This window comes from Galeopterus variegatus, unplaced genomic scaffold, assembly GCF_000696425.1.
Source record: "Galeopterus variegatus unplaced genomic scaffold, G_variegatus-3.0.2 Scaffold2788, whole genome shotgun sequence".
Classification (NCBI taxonomy): Eukaryota; Metazoa; Chordata; class Mammalia; order Dermoptera; family Cynocephalidae; genus Galeopterus; species Galeopterus variegatus.
In genome coordinates, this window is record NW_007728899.1 from 198,355 (window position 1) to 220,482 (window position 22,128).

Genomic DNA, 22,128 nt, shown 5'->3' on the forward strand with positions numbered 1-22,128 from the left:
CAGGGCTTCTAGAATACAAAAGCTACCAAAAATGACAAAGAGACATCAACGACACATTAGAAGTACTAGAAAATAAGTTTTAAAATGCTGCAGCAAGGGAGTGATAGTAATTTTAAGTTCAGAAAATAATTTAGGATATTATAGTTTAGAGTTTTACACTCATCAGAGTAGTTTTAGCTGTGAGGCCAAATCACCCAATATAAAATGGATGAAAGGGGCCGAGCCCGTGGCACACTGGGGAGAGTGCAGCGCTGGGAGCGCAGCAGTGCTCCCGCCGCGGGTTCGGATCCTATATAGGGATGACAGGTGCGCTCACAGCACTCACCGGCTGAGCGCGGTGCGGCCGGTCTCAAAAAAAAAAAAAGGACAAAATAAAAATAAAATAAAATGGATGAAAGGAAGTGTTTAATAAAGAATAAGATGTCTGGACTTTGTCCCCCAGCTCCTGGAAGGTAACCTCTAAACCCTTGGAAACTCTCCGTGGTAGGAGTATCTTTGTAATTTATGGGGGACTACATCTGATAGTTGATGCTAACAAGGTGTCTCAAGGTGGACCTCTAGGGCCATGTGGTATTAGCCCAAACTCCAGGGGGAACAATAGGGGTACTCAATATGGAGTCAAACCACAAAGGCAATCAATCAATCAATCAATCATGCCTATGTAGGGGGCCGGCCCGGTGGCGCACTGGATAGTGCGCCGCTTGGGAAGCGCAGCGGCGCTCCCGCCCGAGGGTTCGGATCACACGCACCCAAAAAAAGCTAGTAGGGAAACTTGCCAGAATTTGAACCCAGATCTGCCAAAACTCCAAAGTCAGACCATAATTGTGTCTCCCAGTGTGTAAATATCTATCAAATACTTTGTGCACATGTGTGAACATGCCAAACTTTGAATGATTTAAGTATAACCTGTATTTTAATACTTAGGACAGCATCATAAAATTAATTTCTAAATGAATATTGAAATTTATCCAGTTTCTATGTTTAGCAATTGGTGTTAATTTACCTCTCATAAGTGCTAGAAAGGTTCTACAATACCTCCTCCAGTCATGCCTATGTAATAAAGCCCCAATAAAAACCCTGAACACCAAAGCATGTCTTCCTTTGGCTGATTTTCTATAACCTTTCTCTATGATGAATTGTGATGTAACGTTGAGTATAATAGTTTTCAGTGAGTTCTGTAAGTCTTTCTAGAAAATTACAAAACCTGAGGGTGGCTTAAGAACCCCAGCAAACTTGTAGTTGGTGTTCAAAGTAAGAGCAGTCTTGGGGATGGAACCCTGAGACCTTACAGTTCCTTTCAACTCCAGGTAGACAGGAAGAGATGATTAACATAAAAAAAAGAAGGAAAGAAGGTAAATAGATCATAAACATTTGAAAATGTGTTCAATGTCGCTCAAAATTAAAGAAATGCAAATTAAAAAGAGGTTACCATTCTTCATCTTTCAGATTGGCAAGATTTAAAAGATTAATAACACCTAAGGCTGGCCAAGTTAGCTCAGTTGGTTAGAGCATGGTGTCAGTAACACCAAGGTCAAGGGTTTAAGACCCCTGTACTGGCCAGCTGCCAAAAAAAAAAAAAAAAGATAACACCTGGGGTATACAGAAATAGGCATTCCCATATCTCTTCTACACTATAAGCATAAGTAAAATTTTTTTTCTTATAGGGCAGTTTAGAAATATCAAAACTATAAAATTCCCTTTGGCCAAGTAATACAATTTTAGAAATTTATTCTTCAGATAAATATATATCAGCCACAAATAATATGAGCAAGAATGTTCATTATAGAAATTAGAAAACAACTAAATGTTAATCAACAAAAACCAAATAAATTAAAGACATAATTGTGGGCTACATAACCTTAAAATTAATTAATCTATATAACGGAACTGGAAAGCTGTCACGTTAAATGAAAAAAAAGCAGTCTGTAGACTAGGAGTACAAAATTATCCCACTTGTGTAGCAAAAAAACAAAATCATACCAAAATATTAGTGTATTTGTGAAGGCAGTAAAATACCTGGAAGAATACTGGCAAACTGCAAACTGGTGCTACCTGTGAAAAGTGAATTCAGGAAGAACGGGGCAGGGGACTGTAATCTTTAAAATTTTTTAACGTACACAAACAGGGCATTAAATTAAATAAAACTCCAAACACAGGGTCAGATCAAACTATAAATTTTCAAAAAAAATTTCTGAGAAACAGTTTCACAACTTTAAAAATGCCTCCTCACATCAATGATATGAAAAGCTGGAGAGAATGAAGATGACGAGAGAAGATGCAGAAGGTTTCTTTGGAGAATGTTGGAAGGTACTTTGAGGTCCCTCCACTCCCTCAAGTGGACAGAGGGTGGGGGAGGAGCCTGCTCTTACCTTAAGCCACACAAGAGACCTTCCCAATGGGGTCCTCAAAGCAACTGCTATGTCACTGTGCTCAGAGAGCCCACAGATTGATGCATGACTCCCGCCAGGAAATTCAGAAGCAAGGACTGGCTTAAGTTGCTTTAGCAAGTGAGGGTTGCTGCTGCGTAGGAATCGGCCTGCCCCTCCAGAATAAAGAACTCAGGAGTGTTCCCTTGATAGCAGCGTGGGGTGAAGGAGCTCTTAGATCCTGACCCTGGGCAACCAGAGAGGAGTGCGGATGACAGACTTCAAAAGAGAGGAAGGCAGAGGCACCAGGCACAGCAGAAGGAGAAAGTGACGACCAAGAGTACACTTCTCAGAGTACATCGGCTCAGTGCAAGGGACTCGCCGGGGAGATGGCCATGGAAAACGCTCCATGGTAACAGAGTCAACTTGAAACACCTACCAAGGAGAGCACAAAGTCATCTTATGACAGCACCAAATAAGAACCTTCTTACTTCTCTTTAGGTCCTGCCTCCCCCTGTCCGTTCTACAAATTCTAAGGAGATCCAAAACAGAAGCTAACAAAAATGCCAGGAAGTAAATGACAAAGAAGAGAGTTTTACCCTCTTCTTTGGAATTAAATTGGAATCTTTGACTGTTACATAGGACTGGACATTCTACTGCCCAATTGAGGCTAGTGGGTGTCTTAAAGTGCCTATCAAACTTTATTAGCTAGCAATGACCAGAAAAGTCATCAAGTCTGCTACAGCTTGCCTCCAAAGACAGGGTGAGGCAGTTTACTAGGCCAGTTTAGAGAGACAGGGAAACTCAAAATAAACCAGCCTCTATGATAACTTCCCAAGAGTATCCTTGTTAAATACACAAGTTATACCAGTATTCTTTACTTTTAAAAGCTTTTTTAATGATTTTTAAATATGGTTATAAAGACTATCTGGGAATATAAAATACATTTTTATAATAAAAGATTTAGGTGCGTATGAAACAAAAATCAAAATAAGTATTCCAAATACTAACAATGATTTTTCTGGGGAAGTAGTTATTGATAAGTTTTCCCCATTTCTCTCTTTTCTAAATTTTCTTTATTACAGTTATGTTAATGTAGTGAAAAAATTTTTAACTAGACAAAAGTAAAAAACTTGTTCAGTTTATTTCCCTAAAGTACCATTTATTACATATGGGGCCATCCAGAGTAAAAACAGAGGGTCCTCATGCTTTATGAAAGTAGTAAGTTCTTAAAGACCTTATATAATGCAAAACTATTCATTCACAATTAGTCATATCAAATATGGGAGATATTCCCATATGGCAATGTCACAAATGGTTGATAATTCAGCTGATACTAGTTTTGTTTTGTTTGTAGTCCCTCCCCCACCCCACCCCCCACAATGCTTTTTATTTCAAACCCTCATTAAAGTGAAGAGTTGCAAGCAGCAGTGAAGACCCATATCCCCTTTGCCAACATTGCCCACTTCTCCTCTGTGTGTACGGGCACACATATGCATACACAAGTATGTGCATCACTAAATGGCTGTACCACCTGAAAGTATGTTGCAGACACCATGAAACTTCACCTTAAACACTGCAGAATCCATCTCCTAAAAAGAACACATTATCCTACACAACCACGAAACCATAACTTACAACTAAGAAAATTCAAAAAACTTCAACATTATCTAATAAAAAGTCTTCTTCAGATTTATGCAAATGTCCAGACAATAGCCTTTTCTCTCCGACCAAGATCAAAGTTTACACAATGCATCTGGTTATGTTTCATTGTCTTTTTCAATCCTTGAAAGTTATCTCCCTCCATGTTTTACTGTTATTATTTATCATAGTCATACTTAGAGAGTCTCATAGACTGACATACATTCTACATCTGTCTGTCATGATTAGAATCAGGATAAACATTTTTGACACAAAACTACATATGTTAGTTCTCCCCTTATCTACGGCTTCACTTCTCCAGTTTTAGTTAACTGCAGTCAACCGCAGTCCGAAAATAGTAAACGGAAAATTTCCCAAGCAAACAATTCATGAGTTTTAAATTGTACACCATTCTTGAGCAGCATGATGAAATCTCATGCTGCCCCACTCTGTCCCACCCACAATGCGAACCATTCCTTTGTAAAGCATAACCATGCTGGACTCGCCCGCTAGTCAGTTAGTAGGCATCTCGGTTCTCAGATCAAATGTCACAGTATCACAGGCTTGGGCTCAAGTCACCCTTATTTTACTTACTAATGGCCCCAAAGCACAAGAGTAGTGTTGCTGGTATACTGTTATAATTGTTCTATTAGTTATTGCTGTTAATCTCTTACTATGCCTAATTCATAAATTAAACCATACCAAATATAGTGTATATATAGCTTGGTACTATCTGTGGTTTGAAGCATCCTTTGGGGACCTTGGAATCCAGATAAGGGGGGATGACTGTAGATGATATTGTGTGTGTCAAGAGGCACATAAGGCCAAGTTTTACTGCTAATGATGGTGCTAAATTTGATTGCTTAGTACAGGTGGGATCACCTGTTCTCTCCATTTGTAAAGGCACATTTTTCCCTTTGTCATTAGTAGATAATCTGTGTGGAAGGAGGTTTCCACTCATCCATTTATTTTTGTCACTTCTAGGTGGTTTTGTTTCTGAGAGGATATTCTGAGACATTGTGAATATCTGTTCCCTAGAGACATTTCACCCAATCCTTGCTTAAATCAATTATTACATGAGGAATTACAAACAGGTGGTTTTCTGATTCTATCATGCCTTCTACATTCACTGTACTTACTGTCTGGAAACCTTGTCCTGTACTCCCACCCCTGCTTTGTTTCAGTAGCACAAGAATTGATTTTTTTTTTTAATTTGATGTAAAACAATCCATTATGTTCATTAATCTTTTAAAAGTTTAAATTGTCCCTTCAAGTTAGCTCCTACGTCCTTTCGACGTGCCTCCATCAGCCTCTGAGGACCTGCCTGTTCAATTCCTCTTACTACTCTCCCTTTGCCAATCAGCTATTTCACCAAGGAGCCCTAGCTTCCTTCATGGAAAATGATATTTAGAAATCAAGGTCTGAGTGCTCAGTATGTTCATCATTTCTAGGTCTATGGCATAATAAAAAATATACCTGGTCTTTGACCCCAGTTCTTGGCATACACCTCCAGAAAAGCGTGGTGTTTCCTAAGTGGTAGAAGTGTCTTTGTGGTGATCATTAGATCACTGGGATCTACTGCACTGTCCATCCTCACACTCTTCTAATTACTGAGACAATCACAGCCTAGACCAACACCTCCTCAATTCCTAGGGCTGATCTCAACACCTGAAGGCCAGTGTGGCATCCTGCAGCCCCAGCACCATGCAGACCACCCAACAGGGAAGCAAACTCACACCAGGGTTCCCCCTAGGATCTCAGCGATACTAAATGTTACCATGCTGTTCTTCCTCGTACAGCCCTGAACAAAGTCTCTCTAACCATCCACCCTCTCTTCAGTCCTTGTCCTAAAATCTCCTGCTTATCCTCCTACAAGCCCATTTTCACAGGGCTGAGAGGGAAGATTTTCAAAAAGTTCATGTAAAAATGGCAAAAAATTATAAAAGTCTCAAGACAGGAGCTAGAGAAATGAAACTGTCTTACTATGGCTCAGATGGACTATAAACCAATACAGAATGCTAAATGGTAACTAACTGCAGGATCCAAGTTCAAGATTTCCCAAAATACTAGTACCTTTTCTTTCTTCACGTGATCCATGATTGTGCCAAGATCCTCAACATCAACCACAGAATCTGGGCTCCAACGGTCCCCAGCACCAAACTCTTCCTCACTGGTGTTGTCACAGGGCTCATCCTCCTGGAAGATAAGTGCTTCAGAACACACTGCTCAAAGCAGCAAATGCAGAGTTCTCTCACACTCCCTCCCACACTGAGAGTTCACACTCTTTAAACTTTTAATTCAAAAAAATCACCTTAGGTGTTTGGCCATCAGACTGATCACTGTGAAAGGGAGTCACAGAGTGAGAACAACCGACACCTCCCTGCCCTCCCACGTGAAGATGAGCTGGGCCGGACTCCGGGAGGGAAGCCCGTGCTGGGTGGAAGTGCAGGAACACGACATCGCTATGAAGGAAACTTTGCTGAGTATCTGCTATGTGCCCAGCACAGACTCTTCTCTATATACACACTCATTTAATCCTTAACTGCTTATGATGTAGATACCTTCAGTATCATCTTATAGATGGGAAATTAAGGGCTAGAGACGTTAAAAAATCACAGCTAGCAAGTGACAGGTACAGGCAAAGCCTTCACACCTTTCTCCAATGAGATGCTAAGGAAGAATCAAAGGATAAACAGATTCTTAAGAAGTGAAGTAGGGGCCGGCCCGGTGGCGCACTGCTACAGTGCGCCGCTTGGGAAGCGCGGCAGCGCTCCCACCGAGGGTTCGGATCCCACATACAGCCCGGCCGCTCACTGGCTGAGCGAGGTGCGGGAGCAATACCGAGGGTTGCGATCCCGTTGCCGGTCCCAGTCCGGTACGAGCGCGACACTGAGGGTTGCGATCCGTTGCCGGACACGAAAAAAAAAGACAAAAAGGAGGAAAAAAAAAAAAAGAAGTGAAGTAGCTGTTTGTTTTAAACAGCAGGCACTAACTAAATAACTCAAAAATTAATTCAAAGTTAAAAGAAACGATATTGATAACCTTCATGTGCTGGCCAATAGGCCCCAGAGTACAGCAGAGACACACCATACAGTCAGATGTCACTGATCAAGCATTCAATACAAAATAAAACAGCCCCTCTTCAAGGTCAGTCCTTGGCCTGCCTCACGATGTGACTCTCATGGGCGTTGTCACCATCTCTTACTCAAAACCAAGCCTGATCCTACAGAAGAGGGGCTGTGGCCAGCTCACTGTATCTTTTGCTTTGTCAATAAATGAGCAGACTTCTTTGTCTTGCTTCCAGATGACAAAAACACTCTTTCCAGAAACAAACGTATGGACGTGTTCATCAACCCATCCCAGCCCAGCTTCAACAGAAATCTCTGACAGTTAACTCCACCCTCATCTCCCAGCCTCATTCCCAAACTATCAAGAACAGAGAGGAGAATACCACCTGAAACACACTTTCTAACAATTAGTCAGTTTGTTAGATCTTCCAGTCCGGTGTTTCCAAACCAATGTGTCTAAACATTAGATTCTCCTGACAAAATTATTTCCTACAATTGTAACAAAAATCAGTACTGCCCATGTGTCCTGTGCTCCTACTTCCTCATTTCCAGTAAATTACAGAGTCTTAGACACAGAAGAGTCATCAGGGATCATCTAGTCCAATCTCCCCATCTTATCCTACATCAGAGGTCAGTAACTTTTTCTGTAAAGGCCCAAATAGTAAATATTTCTGACCTTGCAAGAGATACAACCTGCATCTCAATTATTCAATTCTGCCACTCTAACATGAAGGCAGCTACGACAATACATAAATAAATAAGAATGGCTGTGTTCCCAACACCTCTATTTAAAAAAACAGGCAGCAGGCTGGGTTGGCCAATGAACCAGTGTGCTGACCCCTGTCTTAGACTCTCCTCTAGACATTCTACTCAGAACCTCAGAGTTTCTGGCACAAAGTCATGTCAGGGATTTACTGCCTCCCAAAAGAACCCACTTCATTTTCACATAAAACCTAATCACAACTGCTACTAACTTGGGTCTATGACCTTCTAAAACGTCACAGTTCTCTTTGACAAACACTAAATACATTTCATGGTAGGGACTAGGGCTAGAAAATCAGTGTAACACATTCCCCTAGTCCTCAGAAAGATTCAAATCCAGCAACAGAGACACACACACACACACACACACACACGTATACTGTAGAGTAGTAATGCTTTAATGAAAAGGTTTAGGAAAACAAAAAGAAGCCATGTAGCCTGGCTCAAAAACCATGGGAGGTTGCCCAAGTGGGATGACACCTGGCCTAGCCAGGGAAAGATCGGGGGAAAGCTGGGGGAGATGGACAGGCAAAGGCACTTAGGCAAGTGGCATGAGGCATGCTGCAGCTATAAGCAATTCAGAAATGACCAGTAGATAAAGAGTAAGGCAGACATCACAGGGAGAAAATGCTACAGAGGAAGACACAGGCCAGACCACATATGTCCTGGAGGGAGAGGATGGGAAGCTTCTTAAGTGGTCTAAACAAAGAAATAATATAGATCTGCATTTCAATAGCTCACTCCACAGGGAACACAGAATATAACGTAAGAGAGACAAGACTGCAGACTAGGATAACCAAACAACTTACTGCAATACTCTAGGGAAGAAAAGATGCTGGCCTAAACTAAAGAGCAACAGGAGAGCAGATGATCAGATGTTCAAACTCATTTGTCATTCAAAAGATATTTTCAACACCATGGAGACCAGTGTGGCAAAAAGCTTGGTGAGGAAGAGAGAGAATGGTAGAATGAGGAGACATCCAAGAGTCAGATTAGTTGTGAAGGTCATGCTAAGGAATGTGGCTTTTATTAAAGCAGCAATGGGAAATCATTTGAGGCATTTACACAGGACAATAACACGATCTAATTGTGCTTTTAAAATTACTTTGAATGTTGGATGGGGAACAGATGGCAGAAGGCGGAAAGTAGTGTCCTATAGTAGTCTAGTTAAGAAATATGGCTTGATCTTGCAGGTTAGCAGTAGATATGGAGGGAAATGGATGAATTTGAGATATTTTAGGCCAGAGGTCAGCAAACTATGTTCCACCAGCCAAATCCAGCCAGCCTCAAGCCAAACCTCAACAGGACCATTCATTTACTATTTGTTGTCTATGGCTATTTTCTTAATACATTGGCATTGTTGATAGTTGCAACAGAAACCATAAAGCCCTCAAAGCGGGAAATATTTACTAGTTGGCCCTTTACAGAAAAAGTTTGCTGGCCTCTATTTCAGACTTACTGGGAAACTAAATGCAAGAAATCCAAGCATGGCTCTTAGGGGCTAGGCAGTTTGCTCAGCTGGTTAAAGCGCAGCCTTACAACACCATGGTCACAGGTTCAGACTCCTGTACCAGCCATCCACCAAAAACAAAAAAGAAAACAAAAGAAAAGCATGGCTCTTAGGTTTCTTTTTTTAAGCAACTGAGATAGTGGTAGTGTTCACTAAGATGAAAACATAAGGGAGGAATAGACTGGGAGAGTGAAAATAAAGAGCTCTATTTGGATTTGTAAAGTATGAGACATCTTAGACACACAAGAACAAATTTTGAAGAGGATTCAGGGTGGAACTCAGAGCTGGAAATACAAATGTGGGAATAACAGGCACACAGACAGTGTTTAAAGCCATGAAACTAAATGAGATCATCCAGGAAGAAAGTATCAACACAGAAATAACCGAGCACCAAACACTGAATCACTCCAACATTTAGAGGCTGAATAAAGATGATCCCAAGTAAAAAGGGAGAAAATCATGGGTATGATGTCATGAAAGTGAAGAGGAAAGTGATTCAAACGAGGAAGTAGCTGCATCCAGTGCTGTGGAGAAGTCAAGCAGGTGAAGAGAACCACCTGCCAGGCTTCACAACATGAAGTCCCCCAGACGTGGAAAAGAGCAGCCTCAGCAGGGTCAGAGCCAAACTGGAGTGTATAAGAGTTAACTGGGACTTTGGTTACCAGCCATATGGCAGATTCGATACCTTATCCAACTCTCCTGCAGAAAACAACCAAAACTGAAGAATAAAAATATTTTTAAAGCACAATTTTAAATGCATCACCAAGTTGGCAAAAATGTCAAAATCCAAAGAGGCCAAATATGAACTAAAAAGGAAATTCTAGGAGGTAGGTGAGAGATGGAGCTGAGAGTATCTGCTGAACTCTGGAGACCCTGCTCTGACAGCTGCACAGGAGATTGGAAGAGGAGGTAAAGTCCAGGAGAGGCTGCGAGGAAGAGATCAAACCCAAGACCAGAATCACAGCTGCAATTCCCTATGGCCACGTGCTTCTTGTAAAGGTAAACTAGAAACGAACTACATAAAAGAAAAAACCTGGGCCAACCCCGTGGCACACTCGGGAGAGTGTGGCGCTGGGAGCGCAGCGACACTCCAGCTGCGGGTTCGGATCCTATATAGGAATGGCCGGTGCGCTCACTGGCTGAGCGCGGTGTGGGCGACACCACACCAAGGGTTGCGATCCCCTTACCGGTCACGAAAAAGACAAAAAATAAATAAATAAAAGAAAAAACCTGAAGGGGAAAAAGAATCTGATTTTCAGAATTAACACATTATAACATTCAAAATTTCCACTTTTTAACAAAAAATTATAAAGCAAAGAAACAAAAATTATGGAAACGGTCTGCTATGGTTTGAATGTGTCCCCTCCAAAGTTCATGTGTTGGAAACTTAATCCCCAATGCAACAGTGTCAGGAGGTGGGACCTTTTGGGAGGTGTTTAGGTCATGAGGGCTCCACCCTCATAAATGGATTACTGATGCTATAAAAAGGGCTGTGCAAATGAGTTCATTCTCTCTTCCCCTTGCACATTCTGCCACGTGAGGACACAGCAAGGAGGCCCTTGCTAGACACCAGATGCCACTACCTTGATCTTGAAGTTCACAGACTACAGAACTGTAAGAGAATAATTTCTATTCTTTATAAATTACCCAAACTCAGCTATCCTGTTACACCAGCACAAAATAGACTAAAACAATGTCCCTGAGGAAACAAAGACATTAGACTTATTACATAAGACTTCAAGTCAACTATCTCAAATATGCTCAAAGAACAAAAGGAAACCATAAAGAGCTAAATCAAACAGGGAGAACAGTATCTCAGCAAAGAATATCAACAAAGACATAGAAATTATAAAAAGGAAACACAAAGAAATTCTTGAGCTAAAACATATAACGAACTAAAATAAAGAACAAAAAAAGAAATAAAACATATAACTAAACTAAAAAATTCACAAGAAGGTTTGAATAGCAGATTTAAGCAGGCAGAAGAATCAGTAAATGTGAAGACAGATCACTTGAAATTGTCCAATCTGAAAAATGAACAGAGCCTAAGAGATCTGTAGGATACTATCACGAGTACCCACATACACATACTGCAAACACCACAAGGAGATGATCATAGAAACAGAAGGAATAGTTAAAGAAATAATGGCTGAAAACTTCCCAAATTTGATAAAAGACATAAATGTATACATCCAAGAAGCCCAAAAAACTCCAAGAAATAAATCAAAATGGCATACCAAAAACACCCAATAAAACACAAAAGAAGGACTCTCTGTGCTGCAGCCACCACTGGAGGATCATCTGCCCCTTGATGCACATGAAAAAACAAGCAGCAAATGGACAGGAAAAGAATGTCACTGAAACAAATTTCCAGCAGCAAGTGCTTTGGGGTGTTGCAGAAAGTTTTTGAACATGACAGTGTGGAACTGAACTGCAAAATAAGATTTGCTATCTGCTTGCCACCAAAGGCAGAAACTAGAAAGTGCCCTGCAGTGTACTGGCTGTCTGGTTTAACTTGCACAGAACAAAATTTCATATGAAATTCTGGTTATCATCAAGCTATGTCACAACGTGGCCTTGTCGTCATTGCTCCAGATACCAGCCCTCATGGCTGCAATATTAAAGGAGAAGATGAGAGCTGGAACTTCGGCACTGGTGCTGGGTTTTATGTGGATGCCACTGAAGAACCTTAGAAAACTAACTACAGAATATACTCTCACATAATGGAGAAGCTTCCCCAACTCATAATGCCAATTTCCAGTGGATCCTCAAAGGATGTCTATTTTGGCCACTCCATGGGAGGCCATGGAACTCTGATTTATACTTCAAAAAATCATGGAGAACACAAATCTGTGCCAGCATTTCCACCAATTTGCAACCCAATGTTTTTTCCGTGGGGCAAAAAAGCCTTTAGTGGATATTTGGGAACAAATCAAAATAAATGGAAGGCTTATGATGCCACCCACCTTGTGAAGTCCTATCCAAGTTCTCAACTGGACATACTGATTGATCAAGGAAAAGATGACCAGTTTCTTTCAGATGGACAGTTACTCCCTAAAAACTTCATAGCTGCTTGTACAGAAAAGAAAATACCCATTGTTTTTAGATTACAAGAGGGTTATGATCATAGCTACTTCATTTCAACATTTATTACTGATCACATCAGACATTATGCAAAATGCTTGAATGCATGGAAAACTTCAGATAAAAGAATTTCCTCAGGATTATAAAAGTTATAATAAACAGAATTGCTGAGAAAAAGAGTTCAAAACGTTGGATTTCATAATGTTAAAAGGGCTTTATTCTGTTGTTGAATTACCTTCTGAATAAATATATAAAACCTAAAAAAAATTAAAAATTAAAAAATAAACACAACAGAAGGCAGCATTGGAGAGACTGAGAAGTAAAAAGATGCATGATATAAAGAAAACAGCAAAATGGCAGAAGTGCTTCCTTATCAGTAATGACTTTAATGAAAATGAATTAGACTCTCCAATTAAAAGGTAGAAACATTGGGGTTGGTCACATAAAAGCGCAAAAAAAAGATAGAGACAGGCAGATGGATTTAAAAAAACGTCTACAGATTCACTTTAGATCCAAAGACACAAACAGGTTTAAAGTGAAAGGACAGCAAAAATATATTCTGTGCAAGTAGTAATCAAATAAGAACTGAGGTAACTATCAGACAAAACAGACTCTAAGTCAAAAAGTGTTACAAGAGACAAAAAATATTGTATATTAATAAAAGGATCAATCCATCAAGATGATGTAACAATTACAAACATTTACATATCTAACAATAGAGCCCAAAACATATGAAACAAAAGTTGACAGAACTGATGGGAAAAACAGACAGTTCTACAATTATAGTTGGAAACCACAATATCCCACTGTCAATAATAAAACAACTAGACAGAAGATCAATAAGGAAATAAAGGCCCAGGACAACATTATAATCCAATTGGACCTAACAGACATACACAGAACACTTCACCCAAAAAAAGGAGATTACACATTTTTCTCAAGTGCACACAGATCATTCTTCAGGACAGACCATATGTTAGGCCACAAAACAAGTCTCAGTAAATGTTAAAAGAATGAAAGCATTCTAAGTATCTCCTCTGACTACTATGGAACTTAATCAAAAAGCATTCAACTAGGGCCGGCCCGGTGGCGCACTGGATAGTGCGCCGCTTGGGAAGCGCGGCGGCGCTCCCGTCCGAGGGTTCTGATCCCACATACAGACCGGCTCCCGCTCACTGGCTGAGCGAGGCGCGGGAGCAACACCGAGGCTTGCAGTCCCGTTGCCGGTCCCCGGTCCGGTGCGGGGGCAACACTGAGGGTTGCGATCCGTTGCCGGACACGGAAAAAAGACAAAAGACAAAAAAAAAAAAAAAAAAGCATTCAACTAAATAAAATATCTAGGAAAAAATTTAACCAAGGAGGTGAAAGACTTAAATACTAAAAATTCAAAACACTGCTAAAGAAATTACACACTACCTAAATAAATGGAAGACATCTCATGTTCATGAACAGAAAGATTTAATATTCCTAACATGACAATACTACTCGAAGCAACCTGCAGATTCAATGCAATTCCTATCAAAATTCCAACATTTTTTGCAGAATTCATATAGAATTGCAAGGGGATCCAAATAGCCAAAGCAATGTTTAAAAAGAATAAAGTTGGGGCCGGCCTGGTGGCGCACTGCTACAGTGCGCCGCTTGGGAGCACGGCGGCGTTCCCACCAAGGGTTCGGATCCCACATACAGACCAGTTCCCACTCACTGGCTGAGCGAGGTATGGGCGCGACGCCGAGGGTTGCGATCCCGTTGCCGGTCCCGGTCCGGTACGGGCGCAACACTGAGGGTTGTGATCCGTTGCCGGTCACAAAAAAAGACAAAAAGGAAAAAAATAAAATAAAATAAAAATAAAAAAAATAAAAAGAATAAAGTTGGAAGACTCACAGTTCCTGATTTCAAATCTTACTACACAGCTACAGTAATCAAAACAGTACCAGCATAAAGAAAGACATATAAATCAACGGACTATAATAGCGAGCCCAGAAATAAACACATCTAAGGACAAATGACTTTTGACAAGGGTACCAAGTTCCTCAACAGAGAAATTAGAGTCTTTTCAACAAATGCTGCTGCAACAACTGGATACCACATGCAAAAGAATAAAGCTAGACCCTTGCCTCACATCATATATAAAAATTAACTCAAAATGGATCAAAGACCTAAACATTAGAGCTAAAACTATGCTCTTTGAAGAAAACATAGGGGTAAATCTTTATTACCTTGAATTTGGCAATGAATTCACATATACCACCCCAAAAGCATGAGCAACAAAAAAACAGATATATTGGATTTCATAGAAATTTAAAAATTTTGTACATCAAAGGACACAATCAAGAAAGTGAAAAGAAAATCTACAAAATGGGAGGACAAAAGCATGAGCAACAAAAAAACAGATATATTGGATTTCATAGAAATTTTAAAATTTTGTACATCAAAGGACACAATCAAGAAAGTGAAAAGAAAATCTACAAAATGGGAGGGAATATTTGCAAATTATATATCTGATAAAGGTGACTATCCAGAATATAGTAAAGAATGCTTACTACTCAACAACAAAAATCCAAACACCACAATTAAAAAATGGGCAGTGTACATAAATAAACATTTCTCAAAGGAAAATATACAAATGGCAATAAACACATGAAAAGATGCTCAACCAAATTAGTCATTAAGGAAACACAAGTCAAAATCACAAGACACAACTTCACACTTACTAGGACAGCCATAAAAAAATTTTTTAAAAAACAGAAAATGACAAGTGTTGGTGAAAATGTGGAGAAACTGGAACCGTCATACACTGCCAGCAGGAATGTAAAATGGTACACCCACTATGATAAATAACTTGTCAGTTCCTCAAAAAGTAAAACAGAATTACCACATGCCAGCAATTCCACTCCTAGGTATATATATACCAAAAAGAACTGATAACAGGTATTCAAACAAGTGTTCATACTAGCACTATTCATAGAAAAATGTGGAAACAACCAGGATGTCCATCAGTAGATGAATGGATCAACAAAATGTGGTACACACTGGAATATTACTTGGCCATAAAAAGGAATGAAGTGCTGCTACATGCCACAATATGGATGAACTTTGAAAACATTGTAAGTGAAGTAAGCAAGACACAAAAGGTCACACATTATATGATTACATTTATATAAAATCTCCAGAATATATAAATCCATAGAAATAGAAAGCAAATTGGGGGTTGCCAAGCTGGGGGAAGGGAAGTGGGGAGTGACTGCTTCATGGGTAAGAGGTTTTCTCTGAAGTGATAAAAAGGTTTTGGAATTCAACATAGGTGGTGGTTGCACAACACTGCGAATGTACTAAATACCACAGGATTGTATAGTTTAAAATGGTTAATTTTATGTTATATAAATTTTACCTCAATAAAAAAAGTTTTTAAAAATGTTAAGAGTTAATTGAAGGGAAGATAAGCAAATATAAGCAAAAAAATTGGCTGGGAAAAGAACCAAAAAAAGGATCAGATGCTGGAGGATGTAGAATTAAAGAAAAATTTTTATTTGCTCTTCGTGTTTGTTTAGACACAGGTGATTCCAGAGCATATTTATATACTTATGGGGACAAGCCAGTAGAGGGGGAGAGACTAATGATACGGGGGAGAGACTAATGATACAGGAGAGAGCGATGTGATAAACGAAGGAGCCTGGTCCTTGATTCCAGGCCATGGACAGACAGGAGTCTTTGACAGGAACCGGATACCTGATCATCTGGGAAGGAGAGATGGTGAAGATTTGTAGAGGGGGTAAGGAGACTATACGAGAGTTCCCCTCTGAGAAGGAGGGCAGGAAACAGCCATCTTTGAGAGTGAGAAAGGAAAGGTACAAGGCATGCAGTGAGACTGGTGGGCAGCATTGGGTGCACGCCCGAGCCTGTGGTCAGGAATCTGTGCTCTAGCAGTAAGGAGCAGGCATGGGGAAGGCAGGCAGTAGGTTTCAACCTGGCTTGGGGTTTGGCTGGTCGAGTTAAAAAAGCGAATGAGAGTGAAGGCAATTGCAGATGTCTACAAAGACTATAAAAATCTAAACTGGGTTCAAGGAGGGAAGTAAAGAAAGCAGTTTCCACTACCCAGTGAAAAGGGATGAGATCAAAAGAGGTTTGGGGCCTCAGAGTGAGGTCAGAGTAAGTGTCACAGGAATTTGAATTTCAGAGGTGACCACGAAAGGGAGAGAGCAAGGTCCGCAAAGAAAACAGCTGCTGGAGGGTGAAGCCCATTTGGTTCATTCAGGGTGTGGACCAATCATCTCCATGGATGTCCCAGCCACAAAGATTAGTGATAGGAACAAGGGGGGACAGAAGGAAAATGAGTCAGAATTTAAAGTTGTTCCTGAATGACGCGAGTGACCAGGTAGCCCAAAAATAACAGCTGGGAAGAGGGCAGAAGTGATGTAGCCTGAAGACATGAACTTCAAAGGAACTGGGGTATTTGAAGAAGGAAGAAAGACATGCTTAGAATGTGAGGGGAAAAAGAGATGGATCTAGATGACTTGCAGCCTTCAGTATGAGTGACTAACGGGGTCATTTAGGTCAGGAGGAGAATGAGAGCTGAGAATAATAAGACATGCGCTCAGTCTGGGACACATCTAAGTTCTCTGAGCCTCCATTTCTTTTTTTTTTTTTTGACCGGTAAGGGGATCGTAACCCTCGGCACGGTGTGATCTGCACCACGCTCAGCCAGTGAGCACACTGGCCATTCCTATATAGGATCCGAACCCGCAGTCTCAGCACTACCAGCACCACACTCTCCCAAGTGAGTCATGGGGCTGGCCCTCCATTTCTCAATCTGCAAAATGTTGTAAAAATCTGACTCTGACAGTGCAATGATTAAAGAAATGATTAAAGACACATGAAAGTATCTAGCATAATACAGCTTAACTCCTAAAGCCACGCTGTCTCTGAACCATCACGTGAGTTTCTGATCTTCCTTCTAACCAGGAGCCAATGAAATGGTTTCTCGGGACAGAGGTCAGGTGCAGTACCTCCAAACGCGAGAGGAAAGCAGAGAGAAATAAAGAGACACACACCTCGGTGTCTCTGTGCTGCAGCTCGTCTTGGGTGGGAGACCCTGGCTCCATTTCCTCTGAACCACGCTGGTTAGATTTACATTTGCCTTTCTTGCAGTTGCCGCCACAGGACTCTTTCTCTCCTTTACAAAGTGCCTGGAGCCGGAAGATGAACTTGGCCTTCCAAGCTCTGAAGTCAGCTTCGATGCTGCCATGCTTGCTTTTAACCACATGGCAGTCACCCTCCCCTCGAGTCACCACACGGTGAGCACCGAGCATCCAGAGCCACTTATCTACGTTTTTGCCAACCTGCAAGAAAAAGACATAGAGGAGCTAAAACACGATCCTCTAAACCAGGTTATTAGAGTGCTCTGCAAACACCTTAAGTTCTCGTGGGCCCCTGGTGCTGGGCTGCTGCTGAGGAAGAGAAAAGGGCTTGGCAACAGGGCCTCAGGTCCTCCAGCACCAGCTTCAACCCAGAAGGCTCCATTTTATATATTCTCATTTTCTGCCAAAATTTTCTATAACAAAGGGACAGATAAACCCTTTCATTAAATAAAAGGTTAATAACCAAAAAAGAATTTGAAAACTATCACTCTAAATCATGGTCAGAATAAAATAGGTATTAACAGAATACATTAGTTCCAAAAAATGTAATAAAGCCAGTGGAACCAAAACCCATTTAGTAATAAAGGGCAAATGTAACCAGTTTTGTAAGACTCATGATTTCATAAACTCAAAAATTTATTTCATTGTGATATGAAGCAATTAAGCTGAACCACAGGGGTTACCAGGAAGTGCAGGTAATAGTTCAAAAACTTAATAGGCTTCCTGAGTGGCAAGACATAAATAAAATATTTACTTACATACTTAATTTTCCCATTCTTAGTCCAATTCCTTTGAAAATATGGGGAGAAATCTATACCATAATATAACTGAATGAAAACAAGTTTGAAGAAAGCTCCCCACCTCCACCATTGTGGAGGATACCAACATTAATAAAGCAAAGGTAGTTTTAGCAAGCACAGCCCTGTAGTTTAAGGTGTAGCCTAACCTTTTAGTATTGCATACAGAAATGCTAAGCTTGGGAAAAACAGAAAACTTTCCCAGGACTAAAGTCTCTGTTGTAGACAAAAAAATTGTAACAGCAAAAATGCTTGCTCTGAGGACAGCTGTCCTTGGTGAAGCTAAACCTGATGATGGGAAAGTACTGAGCTAAAAGCTTCAAGGTTGTTAGTTAGGGGATGTTCCACATCTCGTCTTCAGTTGTTTCTTTAAGTTTCTTGGGGAACTGAGTGTTGCCATGACGATTATCTCATTCTTTTTGTAACCACCTGTGTTCCTTTTCTGTAACTTTCTTGCCTGGACAATAAAAACTGAGAGAAAACCTAATTCAGGGTTATTTCCTAGGAATTCTTCTCTCTTGAAGGAATTGCCTGGGATTAACCCCATCTGGGCCTCTCACTGCTCTGGAGAAATGAGCTTTGAGTAATCCTTTGTGTCTCCATCACCTTGCGAGAAGTGATACACCATCATTTGCAATCCAACAAAGACAGGCAAGCAGGCTGGGCTCATCTCTAGGGAGAGGTACACATACAAAACTCTGGTGACCTTTTAGAACCACTAAGAAACTAAGAGGCTCCATAGTTTTACTTTTTAAAGCTACAGAGAACAGGATGAAAAAGAAAAGGAGTCAAGTTCATTTCATTTACAAAAAAGACTCAGGAAAACAAACAAAAAAATGTAATGCTTTGTTACATAAAAGACAATAAATGATTTTCCTCTATTTCCCTTTAAAACTTAATGAATTAAAGAAAATGAGTTCACCGATTTTAAGAGTTTGCTTGGACAGTAAAGGTTATTCAACATCAGAACAGGCAACTGAGAGAATACAAAGACTCAGTGATCTTCCATCCACAAGGTCCTGCCTGGGGACAGGAGGCTGGACTCAACAATGTGAAACCAGGCCACTAAGACACTAAACAATATGAGACATATTCATTCATTGTATTTAACAAAAATCTGCACGAGCTTACTACATGGCAAGTTTAGATATGTATGTGTAAGAATTTCCAGCTATAAAGCATAACACAAACAATTTATTATTAATACCAAAATTTATGGATTCTTTCACATACACGTGTTTTTTTAATTAAAGGAGAATTTATCCCTATAATTCAGCATGTACCTACCTTGTTGAAGTGTTTTCCATAGGCAGAATTTCCCAGGCCAAATACCGCATATCTCATACCCTTCAGGTGAGTTTTGCCAAATCGAAAATCACTGGATGCTTCCTCTAGCCATCTGCAGAACCACTCCGCACTCTCAGTTGGTCGGCCATCAGTATACGTAGCAACCAGGAAGGCACAGACATTTTTACTAGTAACCTAACCAAGAAAGTAATTGTTTCAGAAGAATATTCAAGATATACATTATCTTAATGAAGAAAACCTTTCTTAAAATGCTGGCATTCACGTCATAATAATCTCTAAAGACAAAGGGTGCTTTCATAAACATCGCCCATGTTCAAAAGTGAAAGAAATCACAGCAAGGACACCTTGCGCAGAGGCAAAAACTCATCCATTTCTCCTGCCAATATGCCTCCATATACTATAAATTCCTATCATCTCTGATTTGTCATATTAGAAACAAAATCCGAATCAGTCTAGAAAAAACACAGAAAGATCTCTTAAAAAATTACCTGAAAATTTAAAGCAATACAATTTTTAAACGTAAAGTAACTCAACACTTAGCACCATAATCCACATAAGGAAACAAAACACATCCTCAGTCCTGCTAGCCTAGTATTTTATCTGCTTGAATGCATCTGAACAGTTCCGAGTCATGAGGTTAAGTCACAAGTAATCTCTGGTAAGTTGCAAGTAGTATCTTATTTATAATTAAATATCAAAGTTTGCTAATATTTTTTCACAAATAATTTAGAGCAGATTCAAGCTCACTCATTTGCACTCTAATTTGTGCAAATATTAGAGAAAGAAATGGACAGTTACAGCTAGACATTTATCCACTTAAAGGGGGCTGGCAAACTACAACCAATAGGCCATATCTGGGCTGTTTATTTAAATGACATTTTATTGGAACACAGCCACACTCATTTGTTTACATATTATCCATGGCTGTTTTGCGCCCGAAAGGCATACCAGCAGGAGGCCACGTGAGAATCAGTGCACTGCACCACACATCAATGCTTCTGACTCACACTGAAAACTTAACCAACTGAAATCCCTTCACATGAAAATTAAATTTATTCTGAAGATTCTATTTATCCCAGAAGACAGTAGGTTAACTAAATACGAGCATTTTGATTGAAGAAAAAATAAGATTACCCACCTCTTCTACGAGATGATCATCTGGGTCATATTCTTTCAGATTAATAACTGTCACGGGCAAATCCAGAGAGGAAACAGCTTCGGCAAGAATTGTTGCAAATCCCTAACAGGGGAAAAAAAAAATCAAACTAAGACTTCAATAAGCCAAATAAGCAAAATATGAGGGTACTTCAAAAGTTCAAGGAAGTTTTTGTTCATAAAAAAAAAAAAATGTACAAGGAAGGACTTTTTTTTTTTTTGGCAGCTGGCCAGTATGGAGATCCGAACTCATATTATCTTTTAATTCCACTTTCCTTGAACTTTTTAAGTACTTCGCATAGCCCTCATTTACTCCGTTGACAGGGAATGTGGCAATCCTCATGAAAAAGTTTTCCAGTGACTGATGTTTACCACCATGAATACAAATACTAGTATCACTTCTACCATCTTCTCAAGCACCATTATAAAAATCCAAGTAAAGCAAAATATTTCAGCCCAAAATATACTTCTTTGGCATATTTCAAGATGGCAATTCAGAGGGGCTGGAAAAACAAGGATAGCTAGAAGGCTGCCTTTCTTATGGAGATTTGTATCTGTAGAGAAAACTCTGCATGGGTAAGACAAATAGCCAGGCTGTCAGAGGCCCCCTCCCCTGTTACCATCTATCTATTCTTTCTGCTGGCAGCTGCAAGATCACCTGAGAGACTTTCATCTGCATGACAAGACAGCCTCTGCTTGATTTGCTTTCCTCCCTTCACCTGTGATGCCACCTCCCCAGAGCTCAGAGAAGCTTGGTCCCAGGCCATTTTCTTTGGGATCATTCACTTGCCCTGAAAATCATTTAGTCCTACACTCCCCCTCATCCCCGCTCTCCCCTATGAAGAAGGGTAGATGAATTTCTGTACTCCACTGGGTTACTGGGCAACTACTCTCCTGCGATTTCGGCTGTAAATGTTAAATTAAAATTTGTTATGCCTTTTCTTCTATTAGTCTGCCTTTTGTCAGGTGATTTTTAGTGAACCTTCAGGTGGTGGGGGGAAAGTTTTCCCTTGGCCCTTACAAGATCAATCATTCAACTGTGTTGTTCTCACTCTGTAAGGGTGTATTTAGGATTAAATCTAAATTGGCTTCTTGACATTCTAGCTGCTTTGCCCACTAGAATAAACACAGAAGTATAAAAAGAAATAGTGAAGGGCCGGCCCGGTGGTGCAATGGATAGTGCGCCGCTTGGGAAGTGCGGCGGTGCTCCCGCCCGAGGGTTCGGATCCCACATACAGACCGGTTCCCGCTCACTGGCTGAGCGAGGCGCGGGAGCAACGCCGAGGTCTGCAACCCCGC

The 22,128-nt window shown here is 40.4% G+C and overlaps 1 protein-coding gene and 1 pseudogene across 1 annotated transcript in view; one reads left to right on the top strand and one right to left on the bottom strand.

Annotated features, from left to right (window-relative positions):
* The window catches only part of TYW1 (tRNA-yW synthesizing protein 1 homolog (S. cerevisiae)), a 232,527-nt gene that overhangs the window by 198,347 nt on the left and 12,052 nt on the right, over positions 1-22,128 (bottom strand). The window contains exons 4-7 of the mRNA XM_008582989.1: positions 20,813-20,914; positions 19,654-19,848; positions 17,483-17,770; positions 6,081-6,203 (exon numbers count right to left, since the gene is read on the bottom strand). Of these exons, the coding sequence (XP_008581211.1) occupies positions 6,081-6,203; positions 17,483-17,770; positions 19,654-19,848; positions 20,813-20,914 (708 nt within the window). The remainder of the gene's footprint in view (positions 1-6,080; positions 6,204-17,482; positions 17,771-19,653; positions 19,849-20,812; positions 20,915-22,128) is intronic.
* On the top strand, positions 11,684-12,577 carry LOC103598926 (annotated as a pseudogene).